The sequence below is a fragment of the Coenobita brevimanus genome, chromosome 106 (genome assembly GCF_032717465.1).
Source record: "Coenobita brevimanus isolate Jiangsu-jjx chromosome 106, ASM3271746v2, whole genome shotgun sequence".
Taxonomy (NCBI): Eukaryota; Metazoa; Arthropoda; class Malacostraca; order Decapoda; family Coenobitidae; genus Coenobita; species Coenobita brevimanus.
In genome coordinates, this window is record NC_137059.1 from 4,611,147 (window position 1) to 4,637,904 (window position 26,758).

The following is a 26,758-nucleotide window of genomic DNA, read 5'->3' on the forward strand; positions in this document are numbered from 1 at the left end:
AGTAGTAGTAGTTGTAGTGGCAGTGGTAACAAAGTTGTAGAAATTGTAATGGTGGTGGTGGTAGTGTAGTGGTGGTGGTGATGGCAGTGGAGTTGTGGCAATACTAGTAGCGGTGGTGGTGGTGGTGGTAGCACCGTAGCAGTAGTGGTGGTGACAGCAGTAGTAGCAGTAGTAACTGCATCCCACTGGCATCTAAACGTAAACCCAGTGGACTGCAGGTTACCACCGCTGCAGTCCACCAATATCCTTTAGGGAGATACGTTTGTGCATCTGGGTACGCCCTCCGCAGGGGTACATCGGCACCACCATACGAAGATGTCTCTCTCCAGGCCAGTGTTGATCTGTTGGAAATATTAGCATCAGACAAGAGAATAATGAGATGATGTAGGTCAAAGGAGTCACGTTGTACTAGTAATAGTAGTTGTAGTAGTGGTGGTGGTAGCACTAGTATAGCTGTAGTGGCTGTGGTGGTGGTAGCAATTGTAAAGTAGTAGTGGTGGTGGTGGTGGTGGATGCAATAATATAGTAGTAGTGGTGGTGGTGGTGGTGGTGGTGGTGGTGGTGGTAGTAGTAGTGACGATCCCTTCGGTCCATTTCCCCAGGGACCTATTTTCCCACTACCCACACACCCACGCTGCCCCACCCCACCCACCACACTCACCTACCCACCCAGCCCTGTCCCACCCACTCCATCCACCCAAATAGCCCTGCCCACCCACTCCATCTAGTCATCTACCCTGCCCACCTGCCCCATTACACCCACCTACGCTGTCCCACCACACGCACCCACACTATCCCACTACACCCACACGCACACATTGTCCCATCACACCTACCCATGCTGCCCCACCCTACCCAACCACAACCACCCATGCTGCCACACTGTGCCCACAACACCCACCCATGCTGCCCCACCCTACCCTACCACACACACCCATGCTGCCCCACCCTGCCCCACAACATCTGCCCACACTGCCCTACCTTACCCAACCACACCCACCCACACTAGCCCACCCTACCCAACCACACCCATCCACATTGCCCCACCCAACCCCACCCACACTGCACCATCCTATCCAACCACACTGTCCCACCCAAACCCACCCATGCTGCCCCATCCTACCCCACCACACCCATGCACGCTGCCCCACCACACCCACCCATGCTGCCCCAACCTACCCCAGCACCACACACACCTACCCAGCCCTGCCCCACCACACCAAACCACCCACCCACCCACCCACCCCTGCCCCACCACACCAACCTACCCACCCAGCCCTTCCCTACCACACCAACCCTCAATGCCCCACCTTGTTCCACCATACCCACCCCTGCTGCCCCCACCGTCCCACCACACCCACCCACACAGCCTCACTCTGCCCCACCACACCCACCCATGCAACTTCATGCTACCCATCACACCTTCCTGCCCACCCAGCCAAGCCCACCTTGCCCTGCCTAACCCATACATGTTCCTTTCAGTACAAGAGGGGTTTCCTAAACTGAAATAATGATGATGATGATGAGGAGGAGGAGGAGGAGCAGGAGGAGGAAGGGATGGATGATGACAATGACAATGATGATGATGAGTTGGAGGAAAAGGAGAAGGAGGGGGATGATGGTGGTGATGATGATGATGATGATAATAATGATGATGAGGAGGAGGAAGAGGAGGAGGAGGGAATGATGATGAAGAGGAAGATAAACAACAACTACAACAGTACTAATACATACACTAATAATAATAATAATCAGATGCCACCAGAGTTAATATCAACCCAAAGTATCCCACACCAATGCAATCTTCCCTGATTCCCTATGTCAACAAAAAACACTAAGTTTTCCATCCCCCAAATACAGTACATCCCCTTTTAGAACAATTTTATGACAGAAAATATGCGGATAGTATTCTCCTCTCTCCCTTATTTTCAACCACACCTACTTGTTAAGGCTGATCGGTCCGTTCTTCCTCCATGTCCTCGTCCTCTTCTTCCTCGTCCTTGTCCTCCTCGCTGTGGTGCGTGTAGAAGACAGAACACACAGGTAGTCACATACCAAAGTATATACAAATACGTCTAGGGACCCAGCAGAAGTGAACTGACTTTTTCCACAAAGAAAGACAGAACAACCACTCCTGAATTTGGGTGATCAGAGGATAAGAATGTGAGGTGTGTAAGGAAGTAAGCACACTAGAAGAATCACAGAAAATAAATGTAGAGGAAAAGAATCTGGGAAGAGACTTCAAAGCAAAAAGAATAGCATACAATTCTGCAGTGAGAATACTTGTAATGGTAGGAAGAGTCAGGGAACACAACAGCAAATCCAACACCATGGCAAAACATGAAGCCATCAGCAAAGACCAAGAATGACATGTCATTGGTGTTTGTGATGACACTAATGAAGGGAAAGTCATAATTTCATCTCCTGTGCATTTGAAAAAAAAAAAAAAAATTATGTCTTAACACAAGGACCACTGGAATTGTATTTGCTTCTGGGATAACCATTAAAAATGTACTGAATATTACTTTTACCTTTTATTTTAAATATTCACATCACATATCTTGGACATATATTCAAATAAATATTTAAATTAATATTCACATTACACAGTTACTGAGAAGTATTCTAGGCATAAAATAGGCAAACACAGTATTCAACATAAATTATTTAATTACAATCTAAATGTTTTGTGTATATATCTAAACTCATGATAACCAATCTTTATCACAGTAAAAAGTGTAAAAATTTCATTAATACTCAAAGCTAGGGTGCCAATTATTAATCTAAATATCACCTTGTAAAACAAAGTAAGCATACACAGTGTTTGCATCCATCATAACCTTGAGGAGCACTGACACTCGTACAGCAGTTGCCTTTTCTCTTATGCTACATGCAAGTTGTATAAATTTTACTCAAATCCGATATTAACAAAAGTAAAATACAGTATTACAGTATTAGTTTAGGTTACTAATTTTTCATTGCATTTATAGAATAATTTAAGAATTGGCAAAAAGAAACCATATTGTACTTAATGAATAATGCAAAATTGCTTAACAGATGCAGTTTAGTTAGAAGCATTTAACTTCACTGAATTGTAATCTTATATATAACCAGTGCACACAAAGAGATCTTAAAAAGCGGCCTCATCACTAAATATTACAAAACTGTACATTACTTGTAAAAGCATGTAGGGGTTAATGCACTGAGACACTTCAGAACTGATGATGCAGTGAAATATAATTCCTACACTGAAATATGGCAAAACTGCCTAACTACTAAATGAATCTTTTTCTCCATATAATTTTTCATGTTTCAAAGATATGGGAGCAAACCTGACTGATCTACATAAATAAAAAATTAATTAGAAATTTAGATATACATGGAATATATGGAAATGAGTTACTTGAGAGTAGCATGTGGAGTGACATGGAGGGACAGGTTGACGAATGAAGAAGTGAAGGAACGCTGTGGGGTGGATGTGGTTGAGAAGATTAAGAGAAATACACTGAGGTGGTTTGGACATGTGGAAAGAATGGAGAATGAAAGACTGACTAAGAGGGTGTATGTAGGTGAGATGGAGGGAGGGAGAGGGAGGAGTAGACCGAGGATGAGGTGGAGGGATGGAGTTGAGAGGTATATGAGGGAGGGGGGGGGGTGAGTTGAGGGGAGGGTGGTCAAATGGTGGGTGACAAAGCGACTTGGAGGCGTTTTGTCTGCAGCCACCCTTTGTGGGATTAGGGCGTCGGGCTATAGATAGATAGATATACAAAACTGTAGATAAGGGCATACAGTACAGTTAACTGCAGACAATGCTAATTAGTGCTAATAAAATCCACAGCCCACAAGGAATTACGTTATACCTGGTGATAATATTTTAGCTTTAAAACAAAGGTATAATGATGGCAATGAGTCAACCTGAATCTCTTTGCTTCATCAGAATGAGCTTAAAAGTCTGACCTGTAAATGATTCCTCACATATAATTTTGAAGACCATTTTGAATCTTAACTACTGCCACACAATCTAATCAATATATCACTTGTAAGTATGCTACTTTGTATATACAGTACTGTACTGTTACCATTTACATATTGGTAATGACAAGCAGCAGTGGGTGGAGAGAAAATAGCTACCAGTCTGAAACTGCTGAACATGAAGTGATGTGTGGCATAAACTACAAACCACACAGAATGTCCTGTGAGAGTTTAAAGAAACTCTGTGGGGTTATTCTAGGGCTAATTTTGGGCAAAAAACTGCTATATCAACATTGGTCCAATTTTCAGTCATTACAGAATTACAGTTACTTAGGAGGGAGACCATTTTCACCCATATTATCATTAATTATAGTTCTGGAACACTTTAGAATCTGACGATTGCTAACATAGCATTTTTTTTTTTTTTTTAGTTAGTTAAAATAAGCTCTAGAACAACCTCATGAAGCTTTGCCAAAATTTCTTAGGACACTCTGTATATTTTTCCAGTTAGTGGTACAAAAAATTTAATATACAGTGTCATTCAAAGCCCAAACAGTTAATGATAATATTTTACTACATGTAGTTCTCTGTGTATTTCTTAAGTATTTACCTACACCCAGCCCCAGAAATTCATACAGAGTGATCATTTGCAAACTGATATTAAGGAGACTCATTACAGCAACAAAATAAACAACCAATTCACAATGTAGATAATAACTGGCCACAACTGGAAATCTAATTATGTCTCTCTCAAAGTAGTTCATATGGTAACAGTAGAAACTGTATTGGTAATAGCCAATTGTCTGTTAAAGAAAAAAAATACAAATCAGTAATCAGTAATACTGACTGATGGAAGAAATTGGATCTGAATCCGATAATTTGCAATTTACACCTACAGCACCACTGCAACTTTGTATCCAATCATAAGTTTTCTTAGTCTATGACATGAGAAACATAAAGAACAATAATTAATTATAGTGCCAAGATATGAAGCTAGGTTCACTGACACTCATGTATTGGACCTTTACTTACTACAAAATCCCAACCACATCTATCTTTGGCACAGTCATCAGATTTGGTGTTTTGCCTATTTCAGACAATTATTGCAGTTAGCTTCTAGAAAACTAACAAAGCAAGGAAGACCATCATGCTTTGATATAAAGAAGGATACTTTCTGGCACAAAATTACATGAAAGTTCCTACCACATAAATACCATGGCTATAAATTTTTATTGCACAAACTGCAAAGTAAACTGCATACTCCTGAACAATTGCCTGAAAGTGCTGCAACACAAAATCATGTTCCTAAGGATCTATGAATCATATATCTGCCTCCGCACAAAAAGTGCAGTAGTACAGACTCAAGTACATACCTCAAATTATAAGCGTACAAAGCAATATCATTTATGAGACCAAAAGCACAGTACAAGAGAATCAAAGACAGCACATACACGACATACTTGAGACCACCGATGAAAAGTTGACCAGTGAATAATGTGCAATGAACTATAATGTCTGGTATGTATTTAGTTGTTTTGTAGCTCAGGAATAAGAAGCTGACAGTTTTAACACTTTCACTATGAATATTATTAACTTGACTTGCAATATTCAGATGCTTTATTCACTGAAGGAGAGATTTTAGAACTGGAGGGGTTAGGTATCTTCATAATCCATCCAGTTCATATGTTCCTTCTCAAGCTGAACAGTCTGCAGGTAGTAAGAATAAAGTAAATAATATATCTGTGAATTACAGCACCATTTAGAGGTAAGGATGTTTATTTTCTTAGGTGGAACATTTCACCCAATTCAAGGCTTCCACTGATGCCTAAGAAAATAAAGGCACTTACATCTGGCATAAATGGTGTTTTAATTAACCAATATATCAGGCATAATAGCCCTAATAACAAATAATATGTCACCAGAGTCGAGGGGTTCATTGTTCAATTACAGTCTTTTTACCTTAACCGGGCCCAGATTTTTGTCCTTTTGCAGCTTTTTTCTCATAGCTCAGTGACAGATAAGACTATGCTATGTCCCTAAATCCTGTTCATAGCACTTCTCTGTGACTAGCACCAATTTCAAGTATTAATCTATTAGTACAGCTCAGCATTGAAGATGGAAAGACAGCAATTTAAGGCCAAGTTAGAGTAAAAAGGGTAGGTCAACTTTTCTCCTCCTCACAGTAGAATACACAGATCCAGACTAACTCAGTAATATCTGGATCCTTAATACTCAACTGGAATAATACAAAGACCTCTTCCAGTGAACACTTAACAGTCAGTAATAATAATCACCTACACCAACATGCAGTACAAAGCACTTTATATTTACACCAGTATTACATGGCTTCTGGCACAATGGATCTGTAATAAAAACAAGGCAGTTTAGGTACACAGTGCATTAAATTAATTGTAAACTGTCTTACAGCTGAACTAATTCTTTACACTTTGCTGACTGGTATTTGTAACAGACAGACTTTTAATAACTTACAAAATGGTACTGTGTGTGCTTGTAACTTTACATATATGATTAAAGGTAAGTATGAAAAAATAATCAATTTGGTACTACCAGGTAATGTAAAAATATCATGGTTTAATCACATGACATGATTTAAAAAAAAAAAAAAAAAAAAAAAAAAAAAAAAAAATCATAGATGGAATATTACCATCAATCTTGAAGTCTGACTCATTCAAATTTAAGGAAATATTAGCGCTGTACTTACAGCAACATGTCCCATAATAACATGTGCTTACTTCCTGAACCATTGTATCCAAAAATATACAGTACTGAGACGACAAAGAGAATGAACAACTGTAATGGGTCGTGTTTGTAGGAATGGCAGTGAGGAGACTAGAAATATAGGCTTTACTACCTGACTGGGCTACACTACGATCACACAGCCACTGAGCTACACCACTACACTGTGTTTCTAGGAGGGCTGGGGGTCATATACAGGCCCGAGGTTTTAGAAGTTTTGGCAATTTTCTTGACCAAAATCTTAGCACTTTTCTTGACTTCTTCACTAACAATGGTATGGGTTTATATCTTGCAGCCATATTCTCATCAATGTACGTGGCTTTCTAAAACCTCTTACTTAACTGTTTATTCCATCCAGCCTATTAAAATTTATTCTTTTTGAATAGGGAGGCTACCAGAGATCAAGCGGCATGAACAGCCGCCACCATTAGGTGGCCAAGGCCGACACATGCATGCATGTTGGAGCTTTCTTTATAAACATTATGATGCAATACAATGTGACATATCCCTTTTTATTCACATAGATTGCATATATACAAGAATTTAATACAGCAACATACCAGATACAGAAATAAACTGTTAAGGAAGAGGTACTATGAAGCCTTGTTAACCGGTGAAAATATGATGCCCTCATGATTCAGAAATAGGAGTTTCACTGACAACCTAATAATCTGAGGATGGACATGATATTTGAGACAATATTTTGTCTTGACAGTGTCCCCCATTATTTATTTACAGTATTTATCTTACTTCAATACTTCAGCCTTGGCACTTTGAAAATTATCTTACATCTTAACTGTCATGTATGGAACCTAACTACATTATTGTAATTATTTGTTACAAAGAAATGTAGTCCTGAAATTATACATTCAAATGGTCATAAGTGATACTTTTTAAAGGCAACATTGCCTACACTATCCTTCACGTTGTTATATAAGGCATAAAAAATTACTGATACTGTCCCATTAGTCCATTTAGGATCATATTAAAGAAGTTAACGAACATTACTAATGCATAATCTGGCAGAAATAATGGGATTACCAGTACTGTGAATCATTATGCATAACTAAGTATATTCAAGGTGTAGTTAAATGTAGCTATGCAGTAAATAAATTCTAAGATACCACTGATTGTATGAGTCTTTAAACCACTGTGACTAAGGATGATTTCTTCATATAATTTTTGCCATCTCCTGGTGAAATTACTCTGCCTAGGATAGACTTTTAAATTGGAGGGTTAGATACAACCTTGATCAACCCATTCAATACATGTAGCCTTTTGTAAACAGAATAAATTTCTCTGATCGTGACAAGAATACACTAAAGAGGATATTATCTGGACTCGAGTGGTTTAGTGTCGTTCCACTATTTTTGGAGTTTTATTATTCTATTAGCCCAATTCAGGTCAAAATAGAGAAGCACTGTTGCATATATAAATAGTTTTATCATCATCACCATCAGCAGCCCCATTTTACCCCATATAAACAAGGGTGTACAAGTCCAGGGCTAGGATACTCAGTCCTGATATTAAGTTCTTAAAATATCTGACATGACAAAAATAAACATCCAGTTACTAAATGCTTCTTCCCCCAGGCCTGCTAAGAACACCACCTGCCATCGTAACTGAACTGTTGGTACATCCTGAACCATGTCCACAGTCAACATGAGGTTATACTGTACATGGCATAACAGGCTTTGTAGCACCTCCTCTCTTGCAATTTATTTTGCCTGTTACACCTGAACATTCTCCTGTATATCATTTTAATACCAACTTAATTCTGACCATTAATATGGAAGAGGATAAAAGGTGTAGTCTGAAGAATAAATTGCTAAAGAAGAAGTGTTAAAAAATCTCCTAAACCATTTATGATACATTTCATGGTCAACCATATTCTCCAGCTTAACAATTTCCATTTTATTCTTGCTACTTCCAGACATTTATTCAGTTTCAGAGAGATTTTTCAAAGCGAGGGGATTGGATTTATCCTTTATTAACCCCTTTTGATAAGAGAGAATTCTTGAACTGAGTAAAATCATCTGGACGTCGCAAGAATTTAGTAATCTATTTCTTCTTCCTCCTCCTTTTTTTTTTTTTTTCTCTCACTTTATGAATATTATTATTATTTCCTTAACATTGTTGTTCACACCACAGCAACTAAAAGCACTTAAATAGATCCACAGTCCTCTTCTGTTGAGCCTGGTACCAATCCTTCCTGGTAAAGCTTTAAAGGAAGTGACGTTTATTACAATTCATAGTCCATACATATAGAAGAAACTGTGAAAGGTGGAACACACTGCTGGAGAAAGGCATAGTACTGTATCGTTAAGCAATATTTATCAGTAATGCAAAAGACAAGTGGTTCTTCTCACAACTAGGAATCATTCACTTTTGATGCATTACAGTCCACATCTTGCACATTTACCATAAGTTGCCAGGTAATTTCTGAGACACTGCCTTTTAAGGCTACAGTTCCTTTAATATACCATTCCACACAATATTAAAAATTATACACTAACATATCATACAGACTTTAAAGTGACAGACTTTCAGAAAATACTGCTTCCATATAGAACTATCATCTCCCACATTTTGCCCTCAACATTCTCTTAATTTTTCATAATACTGTATTGTGTACCATTACTTTATACATGGTACAGCCTGTCTATACCATAATGTTAACTTTCTGTAATACTTAACTATGATGTACAGGGGTATTTCCCACCATATAAAGTTTGCTTTTGGTCTGAATTCATAAATACATATTTTCTTGAGTGTGGTTTTCACCATGTGACTGCATCCTCTAAAAATCTATAATACACTGGGAAATAGGGTACAAATGGTGACAAATATACAGAATCATTACACAGTTTCCATACAAAGTCTCAATTAATGAATTAAATGAATAACCATATACCTGTACTCCTCAGTCATGACAAAAGTTAAAGGAACACCAGTTGCATTATTTTCTGACTGTTTGTAAAACGTACTGCACTGTAAATGCTGCACATCACAGATGTGTTGTCTTATACTAGCTTTAATATACGAACCCTCTGACACGTTGGGATTTTGATGAACACAATTGGTTGGCATTACACTGAATGAAAGACCACAGTGTAACAATACCAGTGAAAGTGTTGTTCTATAAAATGCCCACTAAATGCATGAGTTTTTGTTCCTTTAGAGGATTACAGTACTTTTATTAACAAAATATGCTAAAGAGAAAGTTGCACCCACTTACGTATAGTTCAGGGTGCTGAAGCATTTCATCAAGATCTATACTGTATTTGGTATTAATACTAGTTTACATCATCTTGCTGGTATGACAGCAGAGATAAGCTTTCACGATCTTAGAAAAATAATTGCAATATCAGTTACTGCCTTAGTATTAACTTTGTTTACAAATATATATATATTAAGCCTTTACTTTTCCTACCACAAATATGTTTAGCACAAATAATAGTACAGTATTATTCAGTAACAATTTAACATTCATACTTTATACTGCCTCAACAGTATTTTTAAACTATTGTCCTGCTTACCTGAATGTACAAAGGATCAACAATCTAAAGAACACCTGAGAACTATTCAATAAAAAATAAAAAATAAACAAACAATGCACACATAAAGAATTCCAGTAAAATATGATTAATGTATTTCAACTATATGATGTTTCCTTTATCGCCTGCATCCTGACTAAACACTGTACATATGCTTTCGGAGCTCTTTATCTGCAGATCTACTCACAGAAACACACTATCCATCTTTATGTTATACATAAAATCATTATCCTATGCACAAAAAAGAAAAATAAAGAAAACGAAAACTTCCAAAATTAATCATTCTAGTTGTGTAATCACAGTTTTGTACATGACATAACTTTCGTATATAACTACTTGATGATAAGTCTGATATTCTACCAACTTTCATAATCATACACAGATTATACATACTGCACAGTACAAACTCTCAAATTCAAAATTCTTGGGTCCAAAGGCTTCCGGGAAAATGGACATTTCTGGAAGGTAGAAACATAATGACAGCTAGTGGGAAAATCATGTAACAGATACCCTACAATACTGTACCATTAACAGTAAATAAAGTAGAGTATCTTGTATTAACAATATATTACCTTTCCTTTCATGTGTTCACAAAACAGACTTTGACTTCAAAAATGCACTGATTATGTAATGAATGAAGATATCAACATCTACTGCATGACAATATACTTTGGAAAGTGGAGGTTTTTGGAAATCAGACTTATGGATGTGAGAGTTTGTACGGTGCTACAATATATTTACTTACGTATGTACAGGGCTGTCTAAGTCTGTACTCAGTAATAACATTTAGCAAGAGTTGACTAAAATCCAAATATAATGATGAAACTAGACAGTGCTAAACTCTTTCCCAGCTATGGATACACTTTGGTATTTTATTCAGGCTAAATCCACATTATGTCATTCTGGTGACGGAAATACAGGCATTCCAAGGATTAACTGTGACAGTTTTCTGCCCTATGATCATCACTATTTCCCCCAACTAACCAAAATGATCTTACTGAAGCCTGATCAAAATAACTGTGTCCATAGAAGACAAAGAGGTTACGCAGCATTTCAGTAAAATATAATAACTGCTTGCACTTTACAATAAATGCCTATAAAATGTTTTCAAATGCCATGATTTAACTATTCCATCATTAAATGTGGAAAGTCAAACTAAGAACTGCTTGCTGATTGTCAACACATCAGTCCCACACTCAAGTTCATTTGAGGAGGGTCAGTTTCTTAGGGTAATGCAGATTAAAGAAACTTGCAACCATCTGTTTTTAAAACTTTCCAGTCAGACAATATATTTCCTTATTCTCTCTAAATCCAGAAGATTTGATTCAGCTCTAGGACAGACTGCTCTGAACTGGAGGAATGGGATATAACTTTCATTAACTTCTTCAGTATGAGGGGAAAAAAAAAAAAGTGATGTGGTTAATAGAACTCATGTAAGTAATACTGCATTATTTCACCCTTTATGCAATCAAACACAACACTTTTATTCAAGGGTGCATCCTAGTGCAGTAGTGAAGAAGTTAATGAAAACTGAAAATTCTCTAACCCCTCCATTTCAAAGTCTCCGGTAAAAGTTCTTTCCTGAGCTAAATAAAATAATCTGGAGACAGCAATAACAAACTGGAAAAAACATGATAATCCGGTAAGGGTAGATATTTCAGACACCCTTCTCTGTCTTGATACTGCATGGTTATTCTATCTTTACATATACTATTCTGTACATAACCCTTATTCTTTATACAAATTCTTTTATTCTTTATACTATTGCTCTCATCTTTTACATTACTTGTCTTATTCTGTACATAAACTCCTCTTATTCTTTAAACAAATCCACTCATTCTTTATATTACTCCTCTCATTTGTTACATAACTTATTTCATACAGTACCTTCTAATTCTGTAAACAACTTTTACTCATCATTCATAACATAACTTATCTTTTTTTAAGGTAACTTTTATTCTTCATATAACTCATTTCAGTTCATTCACTAAAATACTGCTCCATTTAACCCCTCCGCTCCAAAATGTATTCATTATCTAATTCTTGCTCCACCAAATTGTTTTATTCAAATTAGGAAAGAACCAGTAGATGCTGGGGGTTACTGGTGGGTATATCAAATCCCCCCTACATTAAATGCTTAACCCAAACTGAATAAAACAGTCTGGAAGGAAGATTAAACTCACTGATATGTCATCGGTGTTGATTACTGATGAGGCCTCTTACATTTGGCACTGCTCTAATCCAGAACCTGTTATAAATACCCTTCTGATGTGAAATTACTGGAGATTTTTTTACCAGCCATGATAGCGAAGCTGGTATTGTTTTCAGTTTGTCTGTCTGTGTGTCTGTCTGTTAGCATGACAACTTTGCAACTGCTCAAGATATCATTACAATATTTTACAGGTGTGTAGTATGGAAAAAAATTCAACACGAGTTTGAAATCGGTGAGTGTAGGTCAAGGTCTGTGTGTCAGTCACCATGATAACTTTGCAACCATTCATGATGTCATCACAAATTTTTACAGGTGTGTAGTAGAGATGAACATCTCCTACAAATATATATTTTCAGTTTGTCTGTCTGTCTGTGTATCTGTTTGCAAGATAACTTCACAACTGCTCAAGATATCATCAAAATATTTTACAGGTGTGTAGTAAGGATGAAAATCTCCTATGAGTTTGAAACTGGTGAAAGCAGGTCAGGGTCTGCATGTCTGTTACCATGATAACTTCGCACTGCTCAAGCTATTATCACAAAATTTTACAGGTGTGTAGTTGGGGTGAAAATCTCCTACGAGTTCAAAATTGGTGAAGTAGGTCAAGGTCATTTTCCGAGCCGAGCTAGATATGTATTGGCTCGCAGCTTGTGTGATTCCTCCCTTGGGGAGGCCTCTATTTTTTTTTTTTCATCATTCAATTAAAGCGGATATATTCATGTATATACAAAAAATGCAGAACTGAAAGAAACAATGACTGTAAAAGTCCATATTGAAAAAAAAGAAATCCATACTTTTTACCTTAAAATTTTCCCCAAGTCAAAGTGGTGCTTTATATAGAAAACAATGCAAAAACACACAAGCTCTACGGTGGTTCAGAGTTTTGGTACACAAAGTTTTATTACCTGGTCAAAATGCCAACAAAAAAGTACTATTATTATTATTATTATTATTATTTATATTTATTTATTTAGTTACCCTTTTACTATTTTCAGCTCGTGGCAAAGTACCTATCGTGAAGTTTACGATACTGAACACATATTGACTGAACAACTAAGTACAGTACAGTATTTTGAATAATGATGTTACTACAGCTTCTACAAGAAGGGTGGTTATGAACCAGGTTCTGTGTTAAAACAGTGATGCATGTATAGCGGAGTTAATAAGGCTGCAGTATTCACAGGCATTCCTAACCTCAAACTGTTTAACTTGTAATTTACTTGTACAGTCAGTGATGATGTAACACCTACTTCCACCTGCATATACTCATATTGCACTCTTAATTCTGTTGATACTCCCAAAACCATGAGCCTGAGACATACCAAATTTACAGTATTGCTTTAAGCAATTTCATTTCCAGTGACATTTTTCATGTACACACTCTGCACAATAAGTAAGGAATGCCTGTATCCGCAACCATTTAAAGCTGCATGAATATCAATAAAAACTGTCCTCAGAGAAGTGAGCTGCACAGACTTTGTTAGTTTTGTAAGTAACCCTAGTGCTTGAGACTAAATATATCTAACTTACATCTGAGACTTTTAATAAATCTAAGTTACATCTGAGACTTTTAATAAACCTATCTTATATCTGTAAACTACCGAACCTAGTCATCAAAGAACAAGGTGAATTTTAATACCTGTAATATATCTAATGAAACACTATCAATGACAGATTATACAAGCTCCATTTCCCCACTGAAGTACATCCTTAGGTCAATCAGTACCAGACTTGTTGATAACTTACCAAATATATTTCCCATTCCTTTCAGCAAATTTGTGTATCTGATTTTGTTAATCCTAACGAACTTACTGCTTACAAATTTCTTTCTGCTTCCTTACACCTGTGTTTGTTACGTATCAATATATTGAGGATCATACCAAACGTATTGCAATAACTGAGCTTTCTGGGTAACACATGAGTAATCACTGGTAATGTTATGTATAATCTGTACTTATAGATTTACAGTACTGAGAACATTTTTATAAGTACAGCAGTTAACCTGAATAGTATGAGAATGCAATTTTATGTCACTGTGTCATGATTGTAATATCAGAAAGTAAAACTTTAATACCATTTTCTTGTCATTCACAGTTCCTAAAACGTTCTGTCATATGTAATACATGTGCATTTTGTATCATAATATCATAATTCCAAACTTCTAAGTAATACTGCACATTCACACAAACACATAATCATCTATTGCATGGATATATGACCACACACACACACACACACACACACATTCTGTCTCTTAGGATACACACCCTAGAATCCCAAGGACCTTAAAATGGAAATGTTAACCCCTTCAATCCGATGATGTATTCTTAATATTATTTTTGCTAACCAGACAATTTAGATTAGGTTCATAAGGGGTTAACAGACTGTTTCTAACCCCATCACTACAAATGGTAGCATGAAAGTTAATCAAATCATCTAGAGAGAAAAAAAAAATTAATCAAATGGTTAATTGTCCATAGCTTAAAATAAATAATTAAGTGGGTTAAAAGGAGTCATCATCCATAGAAAAAAAAAAAAAAATCAGGTGAATGGGCTCATTGTCCTTAGTTAATAGTAACAACAATAATTAAAATAATTAAAAAAAAGTCATCAGAGCCAAAGGGTTAATCATCTGTAGCTGGAAGCCGCCAGCAAATGAACACCTGTACGCCACATCCACGGAGTCACCTGAGAATTAATACTTCCACATTTTGGCCACACTGTTTACGACACACCATAACTTCTTTTATACTCAACCCCAGTGGCAAACCCACTGCCTCTTGTCAAATGCTGAACACTGAGAGTCCTGTTCTCATTGGCTAATCAGGTTTTCTAACACCTCAGTCTTTGTAATTTAGTTAGTTTATTACATTACTATTCTTGTGTTATTCCTATTGTTCAATTACTGCCTGCATTAATAACCCAAGATGTTATTTATGTGCCCTATGCCCAAATACACTGTATGGAAGAGATGCTAGAAAACCTCTAAGCTGACAGGAATACAAGTCTGAGAAACCTTTGTATCACACTCATCAAAGCTGAATGGAGGATGAGGTACTATACACATCCATCTCTGGCCATATGATACACAGCACACAATATTTCTCTTACCTCAAGGAAGCAATGAGACCTCAGTATACCTCACCTGGTGTCAGACACTCCGGTGCCCCTACCTCACAATGGTCAGGGTCCCTCAACTCAGCATGAAGTCCCTCAGATGTTTGTGGGAGGATGAGGTAGGTGAGAACAGCATAGTAGTGGATGAATGCTGCCAACACCACAAACAGGTGCCAGATGGCGTGGGCAAGGGGAACACGGCCATCAAGCTTGAAGAACACCACACCCATCACATAAACGGCACCACCAAGCTTCAATTCCTCCAGGCCAGAATGGTCATCCTGAAACAGGTAGGTGAGCTATGAAAGCAAGTTGAATGAGAGTGCTGTGCTTCTCAATATGATTTGTGAAGTAACTGTAGTTTCTTGAAGCAAATTGAATGGCCAACTCCTTGCTTCTCAGAGTCTCAGTCAAAGCAAAATTTCTAAGTGAACACAATACACTTCTGAATTATTTACCAAAGTTGATTTTACCAGCATAAATTCTACAAGTCCAGGCTTGCCTCTGCTAGGTGAAAATACAACAAACTTTTAGTGCTTAACTCAGATAGCAATCTACACATCTACAGCAGTTATTTGCCATGGCACCTGTTATAACCCCTCTTTCATTCACAGCAAAATGTGCAGCATATTTATGGTAATATTAACTGGGGGGGGGAAAAAAAAAAAAAAAAAAAAAAAAAAAAAAGTTTACTCATACTTATTTCTAGTGCCAGTTGTCTCCTAGCAAACTAAATAAGGAATGTCTCAGTACAAGCGTCATGGTCTGCCTGGTAAGATGGGTGAGTATATACATGGTACAAGTAGAGAACAAAAACACACAGGTACTCTGACAAAGGCTATGTGAGAGGAAATGAATGGTCAACATGCAAAGCTCACAGAACTAGTGATCGTGCAAGAGAGAACAAAGAAAGAGAAAACTGTCTGTTGTATAATCTCAAGTACAGGTAATGTATGTGTTGTCTACTGATGATGCATATAAAATAAAGTTTTATTTTTTACAGTTAAGCTCTCATGTTTGGCATCAAACTGATACCATGTGACAATATTCAATTTATGACAACTAAAACTGTGGCACTGGGATGCAGTGATGATAGCAGTGAAAATAAAAAATCAACCATGAGAATCATGGAAAAAAAATGTGGATAATCATACACAGGCCATTCCTGAAAGAGGCAAACATTACTGCCATTACAGTACTTTGCTTCTATATGTTTTCAATAGATGCTGCTACTTTCCTTATCACGCATTGGTCAGCCATACTCTTAAACATTACTGCCATTACAGTATTTTGCTTCTATACGCTTTCAATAGGTGCTGCTACTTTCCTTATCACGCATTGGTCAGCCATACTCTTACATTTCACTCACTGGATGGTTGTACCTTTTCTTCAACAGCAGACATGTCACAGAGCTCATTGAGAATGGAAAGTATGATATAATATTTACAGTCCACCGTAAAGGAAGTCAATGAACACTGTATTGTTATTATTATTTACACTTTTAGTTTGCAGAGACAAGACCTAAGTACTGTGGCTCTAAGGTTACTGTCTCCACACCAAATGCTGTGGATAATCATTTAAACAATGTGAGTGTTGGGATGTGCTGAAAATCCACTGTGATTTAAATCAAATGAAAAACTGTTCCAAAGATTTTTGAAAGTAATAAGAAGGTTGTGCCTAACAAGTGGTGGTGTAGCTGGGATTGTTACAAAGCCAATACAGCTTGGTACATGCTATTTCCTTTCTTACTGTTGAATACACTGCATTCTGGTGCATGCTTGCCTGCATTCTAGTGCTTTTCCATGAGTCCACACTGATCTCTCTCTCTCTCTAACATTAGTGTTAACCTAAACTTTATTCATTTTCATTGAGTATGTATATTTTTTCCTGTTTGTTACAATTCATGATCTTACATTAGTGCACATGTGGTATTGAGGGGCTGTGCCCAATACACTATAACACAAGGTCTGCTATTCCTCTCTTGCAGGCATCCCTTGTGCACGGCCTAACCAAGCAGCAGCTTCACATCTGGCCTTCCAGGGTTTGACCAACATTCTCATAGACAAACGATCCATGACGACTGAGTTGCATACTTCGACTGGGGACATTGACAGGTGCCCCATGGAACCACAGGTTTGTGCTCATCCCTTGTATTTCCCTTAACCCTCCTTTCATCCCTCTACCCATCTGTCATGTCCTTATCAATCTTTCTTTCAGGGCACTAGGTGGTCAAAGGTTCTGTAGCCACAAGGCAACCTATGTGGCACTGGTTAGGTTCATGGTGGATTGCCTCTGGTCAGGTGTGGTATTCCCTCCTCCCTCTCCTATTTTCTAGGTCTGGGCATGTTCTTGGGCACTCCTACTTGTTGTGAAGTCTTATTATTATTTTTATTTTCACAATTTCTTTTTCCTTGTGACTCCACTTCCCATATTCATGGGTAAGTCTGCAGCCACCTCTTTCACCACACAGTTGATGCATACTCATGACAAAATCAGCACTGTACTCTTGTAAAGCAACAAGCTATACTGCCTCATTAGCCTCCAGCTTGTGGTGCCACTCTTCCTCCAAAAGACCTCCAAAGGGTGTGGTTCAACTCTCCAGGACAGCACATAAAATATGGCACCTCCTGCAACAGCCTGTCAGCCTTTTATCTTCAACTCAGTTGGCAAGAGTTGCTCTGCCAAAAGCTGGCAGGGAGCTGTCATATGACTTATATAGTCTAACATTTTTCTTCTTGACCCTTACAAACTGATCAAACTCTATGACTGGACCCTTTAAACTGAACCTCCTGTGGAGGTTCAATTTAAAGAGTCCAGTTCCCAGGGGACCTAAACTCAGGTTGATATCACCATTTGAGCACCTAGGAAGACCAGCGTAATCTGCAATTTCCATGACAACTGCCCACTAGAACCCTTTTAGAACTAGATCTATGGCAACAACTGCTAGACACAGCCTCCTCAGTGTTTCTGCAAGAACTTAAAGCAACTACTTTTTTTACAGTGTCAAGCACAGTGGCGTTTCAGTGCCTGTCTCCTCAAATGAGGCACTTTCAACATGGGCATCTCACTACCCACTATAGTAAACATGGTAACTAATGGCAACATATTTAACATTTCCTTAGGTGCCTGTACAAACATTTAAAGAAAGAAAAACTGGTTTGGCTATGCAAATAATGAAAAACATGTTTACTATCCTAACAGTTTCACAAAGCTGAAGGTAAGTAAGTAGACTTACATCACCACACTGACAACAAACACAATTTTAGCTAAATGTCACCCCCCCCACCTTTATTTAAAAGGTACTATATAGCTGTACTGCATACATGAGCAGTAACTTATGAAATTCTGGGCTATCCTGTTCTGCCACAGCTATTTCAATATTTCCTCTATAAGTGTTCCCCAGCTTCAGCATGCAGGTCCATCCATCCATCCATCATCCAATCCTACGTTGCCCCATGAGGAGTGTAAGAGCCCGGGGCTAGGCAAGTTGGTACTGACATTTAAGATGAGAGTGACCAGCCTCACTCATCCCTGAGTGGCATTATGTGAGCAATAACCCCAACCACCCCTTGGATATAAACCTTCACCGGCTAAATCTGACTGGAGTGCTGCAATTACCCACTAAACCACCAGGCGCCATAATTTGGTTATATGGTTACCACCCAGCATAGTAAATGGTTTCCTGGTGAACAGGAAACCATTTGGCTTGTCACTCAGTGTAGAGTCACCCATAGGCAGAAGGAACAGGAAAGAATGAAGGAAAGAAAGACAAAAGAGGGAGTATAAAGTCACCTGCAGGCAGAAGGATGAGGAAAGTATGAAGTAAAGAAAGACAGAAGAAGAAGGAAGGAAAAGAGGGAGGAGAGGAAAGGGCAGACACCTGAGAGCAGCACTACACTGAGGTGAGTGGATGGTGAGTGTCCCCATCTACCACCATAGCATGCAGGTAATGTAGCAATAGTATTTGTGAATGGGGCAAATACTATGTCCTGCAACATGTAGTGCCAAGTGATTAATGCTATGTTTGGTCACATGTGCTTTTCTATTTTGCAATTGGTGCAGTTAAGCTCATTACTGTATATCCAACACAATTAAGCATTCCATTTACTTATTTTTCAGCTATGATAACATCTGCCTGTCTCTTATTCTGCCTTGAAGCTGTGATAGAGGTGCAGAAACTCAGCTACGCAAATTATGTGAAACAGTATGCTCCTCAAAATAATATACAGGTATAGTCACCAACCACTGTTTTTGTCCACCCTCTAATTGTATCCCTGGCCAGATGGAAGTCATAGTTATACAGTTATAGTCATTTTACCTTAACTTATCCCAAGGTTTTGTCCTTTTGCAGCTTATTTTATGCAGCTAAGTGGCAGAACATAACAATGTTATTGCTCTTCATTCTTACCACTGCATTATTTCATCACCAGTATCATATTCTACTATTAATCTTCTATTACAACTCAGCGTTCACGATAGGAAGATAGTAATTTCAGGCCAAGTTACAGTAAGAAGTGTATAGGTTTCATACAGAAGGAGATTCAGTGCTGGATCAAGCTCTGCCAGACTGCATGAGAAACAGTTCACAACAACACTGATACTTATGCAGGCTAGAGAAAACTTCAGCCAATTAACAAATCTTTTCTTTTTGTGTGAAATCCTGGTACGACTTCCATCCAGTCAGTTGTAAAGGCAGATGGTGAGCAGAAATTATGGGTAACTGTACCATATGTGAGGCTGGTGTGTGTCCATTCATACAGCCAGTCATTACATGCCATTCATATCTATCTATCATCCAGCATAACTCCATACAACCAGCCATCATATGCCACCTTCATCTATCTATATCTAAATCTCTCCTGCCCCATCAGATGCGTAAGGCCTTGGCCTAGGCACTTACTCCAGACATGAAATACGAATGACCAGCTGTTCATCCCTAAGTGGTATTATGTGAGTGATAAACCCTAACCACCACTGTTTATGTTGTTGCTGAGCAACTACACTGTCTGGCTGAGCAGACTCACCAACTGCAGGCAACTGTCCCTGCAGCAGACAATGCTTTGCTACATTGAGTCATGGGGAAGACAGTGGAAGCTTGATTCCTGGATGGATGCCACATTTGAGTCCCTCCACCCAGGTACCAGGGGCAACATAACAGGCTCCACATCACTCCACAATCTGATTATACGGTTACCAACTATCATTGTAAATGGTTTCCCGGGATACAGGAAACCATTAGGTTTGTCACTCAGTGTAGAGCCACCTGAGGTAGAAAGAGTAATAAAAGGTGACAGGAAAGATAGGAGAAATAAGAAGAGAGGAGAGCAGGCAGAGAAAAAAGGTAAGTAGGAAAGCACTACATCAAGTGAGTGGATGATGGTAACAACCACCTACTACACCATTCTACATCATTTATGGACCAGATGTAACTGGTTGGAGTGCCTTCACCCATCAGACTACTAGGCATCCATCTGTAGTACAGTATATACATAATAAAATATATACAGTGAGAGTGGCACAGCATCAAGAAGGGCAGAGAAAGCACAACCTCCTGGTGTCCTGTGTGGCAGGTAGGCAAGTACACTATGTTTCCACAGACAGGTGACTGAAAACACAACAAAAAAGGTGGGTAGAGTGTGATACAAGAGTGTGAGAGACCTCCTACCTTGACTGCCCCACAAGGAGCCTGGAGAGCAGAAGGGAGAGAGGAGGGAGTGGAGGGAAGGAAAGAGGGAAAGGCTCAGACACAAGTACACAACAAGAACAACAATGACAAGCAAGCCATTTATATCTGTCACATCTTTAACGCCTTGAATCTGGGTGAAATAAGGTTTAGTTCACTCTCACTGTTACCAGATGTATTGTATTTCGCTTAAGATAGGCTCTGAAATGGAGAGACTGTATTTAGCCTTAATGTAGCACTGAAGTACAGTAGCTGTATCCCTAGGTTCATGTAAAATGTGAACCTGATGGACTGCAGGCTGAAGCTGTCCTTCTCTGGCAGTACACCTTCCTTTCTTGGGACAGGGAGGGAGTTATGGGATGTGTTTATAACCAGGCAGGAGAACCACCTGTTTTTATCAGTGCCACCACATGAAGCCCTCTCCTGCACCAATATAACAAACCCCTTTAAGAAAAGAGTCCTTTCCTAAGCTGCATTATATCATCTGGTACCAGCAAGAAAAACTAAAACAGATGTCACGAATTCTTGGAGTTAAAAATAACTAACTAATATTATTCATAAGTTATTCTTCACATTTTGTGCTGCAGATATTTAGTCCTACGTAAAATTTCAAAAATTTAAAACTAATAACTTTTCAGTATTTAAAAAGGCAAAAAGTTGTCTACAAGTATTTCCTCTGAACTATAATCCTTATTATGATAAACAAAATTAATTTGCTAATCTATACAGTTGTGAAAGGTGGCAAAATATCCATCTTACTATTGTAGAAGAGGAAGATTACAATACACTTAAATATTTCCCCATGCCACCAGTTTACCCACACTACAGCAGTTACACTAAAGCAGTGGTTCTTAACCTTTCTGTTACATTAGTGATATCAATAAAAGGTCAGATTAACCCTAGCAAAATTGTCATGCTAAAAGGGAAAGAAAACTTACCAATCCTGGTCATCATCAGCATCATGTCCTATCACAAGCACAGGGAATTGTGGCTACGTTATTTAGTCTTGGCACTGTTGGCAAATGACCAGTTACTTATCTCTGAGTGACAATAAGTAAGCAATACACAGCAACCACCCCATGGACCCTTTTGGTAACATCCTGTTTGGGTGCCTGAACCCTCTAGACCACCAGGCATCTATTTGCTGATTCAGTAATTTCTATATTTCCACAGAACTTTATTACCTGAATAAATAGGAGGGATTAGAAAAAGGAACAGGAAAACACAAATACCGAAACTGCTGATATCAACTTAACACCCAATCATACAGGTCATTCGTTCATCACTGAGACCTTCAACGTTCTCCGCCCCACTTCACAGGTCAAATAATGGCTGCCAGACAGAGACAATTCAGTAGACTACCATGTTAAAATAAGGATGCATCCTTTACCATATACATCTCCCTATATACTGTCCTTTATTCACTTCTCTCTATCCCTTGTTAATTCCTTTCCTATCTCAATTATTCACATGATCACTTACTAACTAAAGAGACCAATGTAAGTATTTCAGCCACAATTATTAACGGTAATTCAGTATTAATGAGCACGGGTAATCATTTAAACTGTTTTCAAGGTATGCTACCTACCAAAAAACTGTACCCCAAGGTTAAGAACCACTGCAAACTATCACTTGACTAAGCAACACAAGTACTGCTCGAGCAAGTTGGCTACGGCACAACACAAGGCATATCAAAAACAAGTAAGGAAGCCATACTGATTCTGTAACCACAATGACTCTGTAAACACAACCACAGCTCATATTAGCTTATCATAAATTCAAGTCTGTATGTGTAACTTTGTCTTATTATCTAGCTACTGTCTCTGGCATCCTACATGTTCATCCAAAATTACCTATAAGGTTGAATTCCAAACTCAGATTACTGGACATTCCAATTACAGATGTTTATACCACTTTTCATGGTAATATTTGACACTGTAAATACATAAGGTATAATGTGGTCCTTGATTCATTATATGCTGAGTTCACATCTAACATTACAGCGGTGTTGGGCAGAAGGATCCTCAGCATTTGTTATTATTTTAGTTTTATACCTGATGTGATGCTGTGTCCTTATTATGTACTTTTAACCCCTTAAACGCGGATCGTCGCATTTGTGATGGTCGGCCCAAAGGACAGAACGGCGGATCGTTGCGTTTGCGATTTGAGTAAATTTTGAATAACCGCGGGCAAGCAGGCTCCAGCTGGTATTGTCTATCAGTACCACCACCCTCTAGCTACAACTAGCATACTTTACCTTTGTACTACTGACCTCAGTTGTTGCCAAATATCGCGTTTTCCCCCCGTCCCCCCCCCACCACGGCCCGGCCAGCCTGGCTGTGATACATGGCAGCGCTCTGAGCGCTCAGAACTGTAAATCTGTGATCTCCTCTCACAAGCAGTTTATGCTACTAGGAAACGCTTGTTTCCCCAGTTGTAACACTAGCTTTTTTTCTCACGGTTTGCCCCTGTTTAGCGTCAGTTTACTGAAGGCTTTCAAAGTGAGATTATGGCGAGTTCTAGCTCTTCCCAGTCAGTGCAAGCGGCCGACAGGAACGAGAATAAAGTGGCGGACCTAAGGCAGAATAAAAAGCGCGCCGTGGTGATCTTTTGGGAAGTAATATGATTGAAAATAATGTAGTATACATGTTTTTAGCTGTGAAAATGGAAATGTTTGTTGAGTGATGGGAAGACCGCCGCCACAGTGCATGTCGGCCGTACGCTCCGTTGATTTTAGCCTTATTTTCAGTGCTTATTGTACAAATACGGATTCCTAACTACCTTTACGTTGTAGTATAAAGTTTACTGTGACAGAATGAGGCTGTGGTAGAGGGGAAACCGGGTTGCTGGAGGTGTGAAAGTGAAGATTTGGTTACCCAACTTTGCAAGTCTCCACAAGTCCTTGGGTAGTCCACGAAGGCTCAACACCTGTCTCTGGAGAAAGCTGAATGTAAGTGCTATCTGCCATACCAAGTATAATGTTCTAGGGTTAATCTCTGATTTTTGGCGAATATTTTCCTACAGGTACTCAGACCACGATACAACCCCGCCACTCAGGGAAGATCGACTGTACACAGCCGCGTTTAAGGGGTTAAATAATATACAGTAAATTTGCTGTATCAGAGCTTATGGCATCCAATCCTTTACTGCCCCATCAGGAATGTAAGGGGGTGGGGCTTGGTGATTCAATCCAGACATTTAAGGTGACAGTTTACCTTCAAGTTATTGGACTTGATTCCAGACCCAAGGCCTGGTAAGCCTTGGGTTATAACACAACAGTAAACACAATAAAAATAAATTAGAGAAAACATTCCACTCCTTGGACAATATGCTGCCAGGAGTTGCATTGTTAGTGGTATGCACTGGGAAAGAAAGTTACATACATTAGACATACTGTACCTTGAACACCTGAAATTACAAAAAATGTAATCTGAGTTAGTGTTGTATAGAGTATGTATAATAATTGTACTATGAGCTTCTTAGAGTGTACAGCCTCAGCAAGCTTCATCCCACAGCACAGTAAAAGTAAAATCTATTTTTTACTGCCCCAAAGAAGTTTGTAGCCACAGAAAGCAAATAATATAGATAGCAATTACAGTACTCTACTAACACTGTACATTGTTACCTACAGTAATGTAAGACATGAACTCTCCCTTGTATGCCTACTCATCGCCACCATACCAACCCTATAAACGAAGGAACATCAAAACAACACCCAGCACACGATACCATACACAAATACTGTCATCTCTCCTCCCTCGCACACCTCAGACCAGCTTCCAGAACCATATCCACACTCAGATCACTTGCTGCTCCATTCAGTCACTTAAAGACAACACACATCTGCATGCACGGCCTCCTGACATCCACCCTTCTGAATCCTATTTCCCTCAAGAGGACAGGGTCCACCTGGCCAGGCTGAGATGTGGGCACCATCCAACCCTCTTAAGCTACCAGAAGAGGCTGGATGACTCCATCACTGATGCCTGTCCAGGATGCAACACAGGACCCCATACTATTAAGCACATTATGGAAGACTGCATAGCACACAATCACCTACGCCAACAACACAACATACACTCTTTGGGAGCTCTGTGGGAAAGCCCGGTCTTGGCCATGGCCTTCCTAAGGGACTCGAGGCTGTTTGGCCAGACTTCCTAGGGAACAACAACAACAACAACAAAGGATGGGAAAATCTAAGGCATAAATTTTTTATTTCTTATGGGACATAAGGAATAGGAGTTAGAGCAACCCAGGTAGCCTCCTCCACCTATGTCATACAAGCAATGGAGTGCTTATAACACAAGTATTGGGTGGTAAGATTATCATACACCTATGTCATAGTAATGCTGGGTCCCCAACTCAACATTCCTTTTAGTTGCCTCTTAGGATGTACAGGAAATGTGTAGGTAGATTATAGCTCATTCATCCCCATACTCAAGAAAATCAGAACCCAAAATTATTCTTAACCTACATGGTACCTATAACACCATATGCAAAAGACCACCGAAAAATATTAATTACAATGTCTCACTACTCAGCATTCCAGATATTCAGCCTTTCAGGCATACTGTATAATACCTGATATAAAATAAATAAATAAATAATAATAATAATGATCATAATTGCATCCTTGCATTCTGACCTTGACAAGTACCAAGCTGCTGGTAAGCATAATAATACTAAGAGCCTCACACATGCTGCAGGTCTGAAGCTTTAACACTGACAAGTATGCACCTGGGTATATAATATACATGCTCATGGCCGCACATTTATCTTCTCAACTAAATTTTTGCTGCTGAAATACTGTATACAATTAAATATCTCACAAAAATAATCCAACCAAACAGCAATCAATATGCTCTTGAAGCAGTGTGTATGAGCTAAAAATCTGTATGATATTAAACATTTTACTTACTACAGACTCCTGGTAAGACAGACAGAGCAAGAAATGCCAACTTAGTATTTATCTAAGTCTGCCTAGGCATAACATTATCTGAATAAAAGCATCATGTTAAAATAAATTTCTGATAACTAAAGGATATCTTTATCGGACTCTGTCTCTTAATATCAGCGTCAGTCATTCTGTTCTTGATAAGGTACTCATTCTGGTAAAATATCCTACATTAATGTCTAAATTCCTTATACTGTAATTCACTTATTTCCATCAGTTTTTTTCATTATACAGTATATACACAGGATCAGTAACCAGCACTGGTGTTTTTAAAGCCTGTTATTACCAGCACCTCCCACCTTACAGGCAACCTAACTTTCACTGAGATCACTGACTGCTGTGTCACTGATGCTGGGAGACATGAAATGAGGTGTATGTGCATATTATCAGAAGAGTAACGTACAGCTACACTGCACATCACTGGAACTTATGGGTTCAAAGGCAGAAGAGTATCATATGGTCACACTGGTTGTTATGAGTTCAACAGTTCTGTTGGTAAGGTACCT

At 38.7% G+C, this 26,758-nt stretch overlaps 1 protein-coding gene across 1 annotated transcript in view; it reads right to left on the reverse strand.

Moving 5' to 3' along the window:
- Nucleotides 1-219: 219 nt before the first annotated feature.
- The window catches only part of LOC145416496 (monocyte to macrophage differentiation factor), a 41,950-nt gene continuing 15,411 nt past the window's right edge, over nucleotides 220-26,758 (reverse strand). Inside the window, exons 6-7 of the mRNA XM_080285453.1 lie at nucleotides 15,644-15,896; nucleotides 220-341 (exon numbers count right to left, since the gene is read on the reverse strand). Of these exons, the coding sequence (XP_080141579.1) occupies nucleotides 220-341; nucleotides 15,644-15,896 (375 nt within the window). The remainder of the gene's footprint in view (nucleotides 342-15,643; nucleotides 15,897-26,758) is intronic.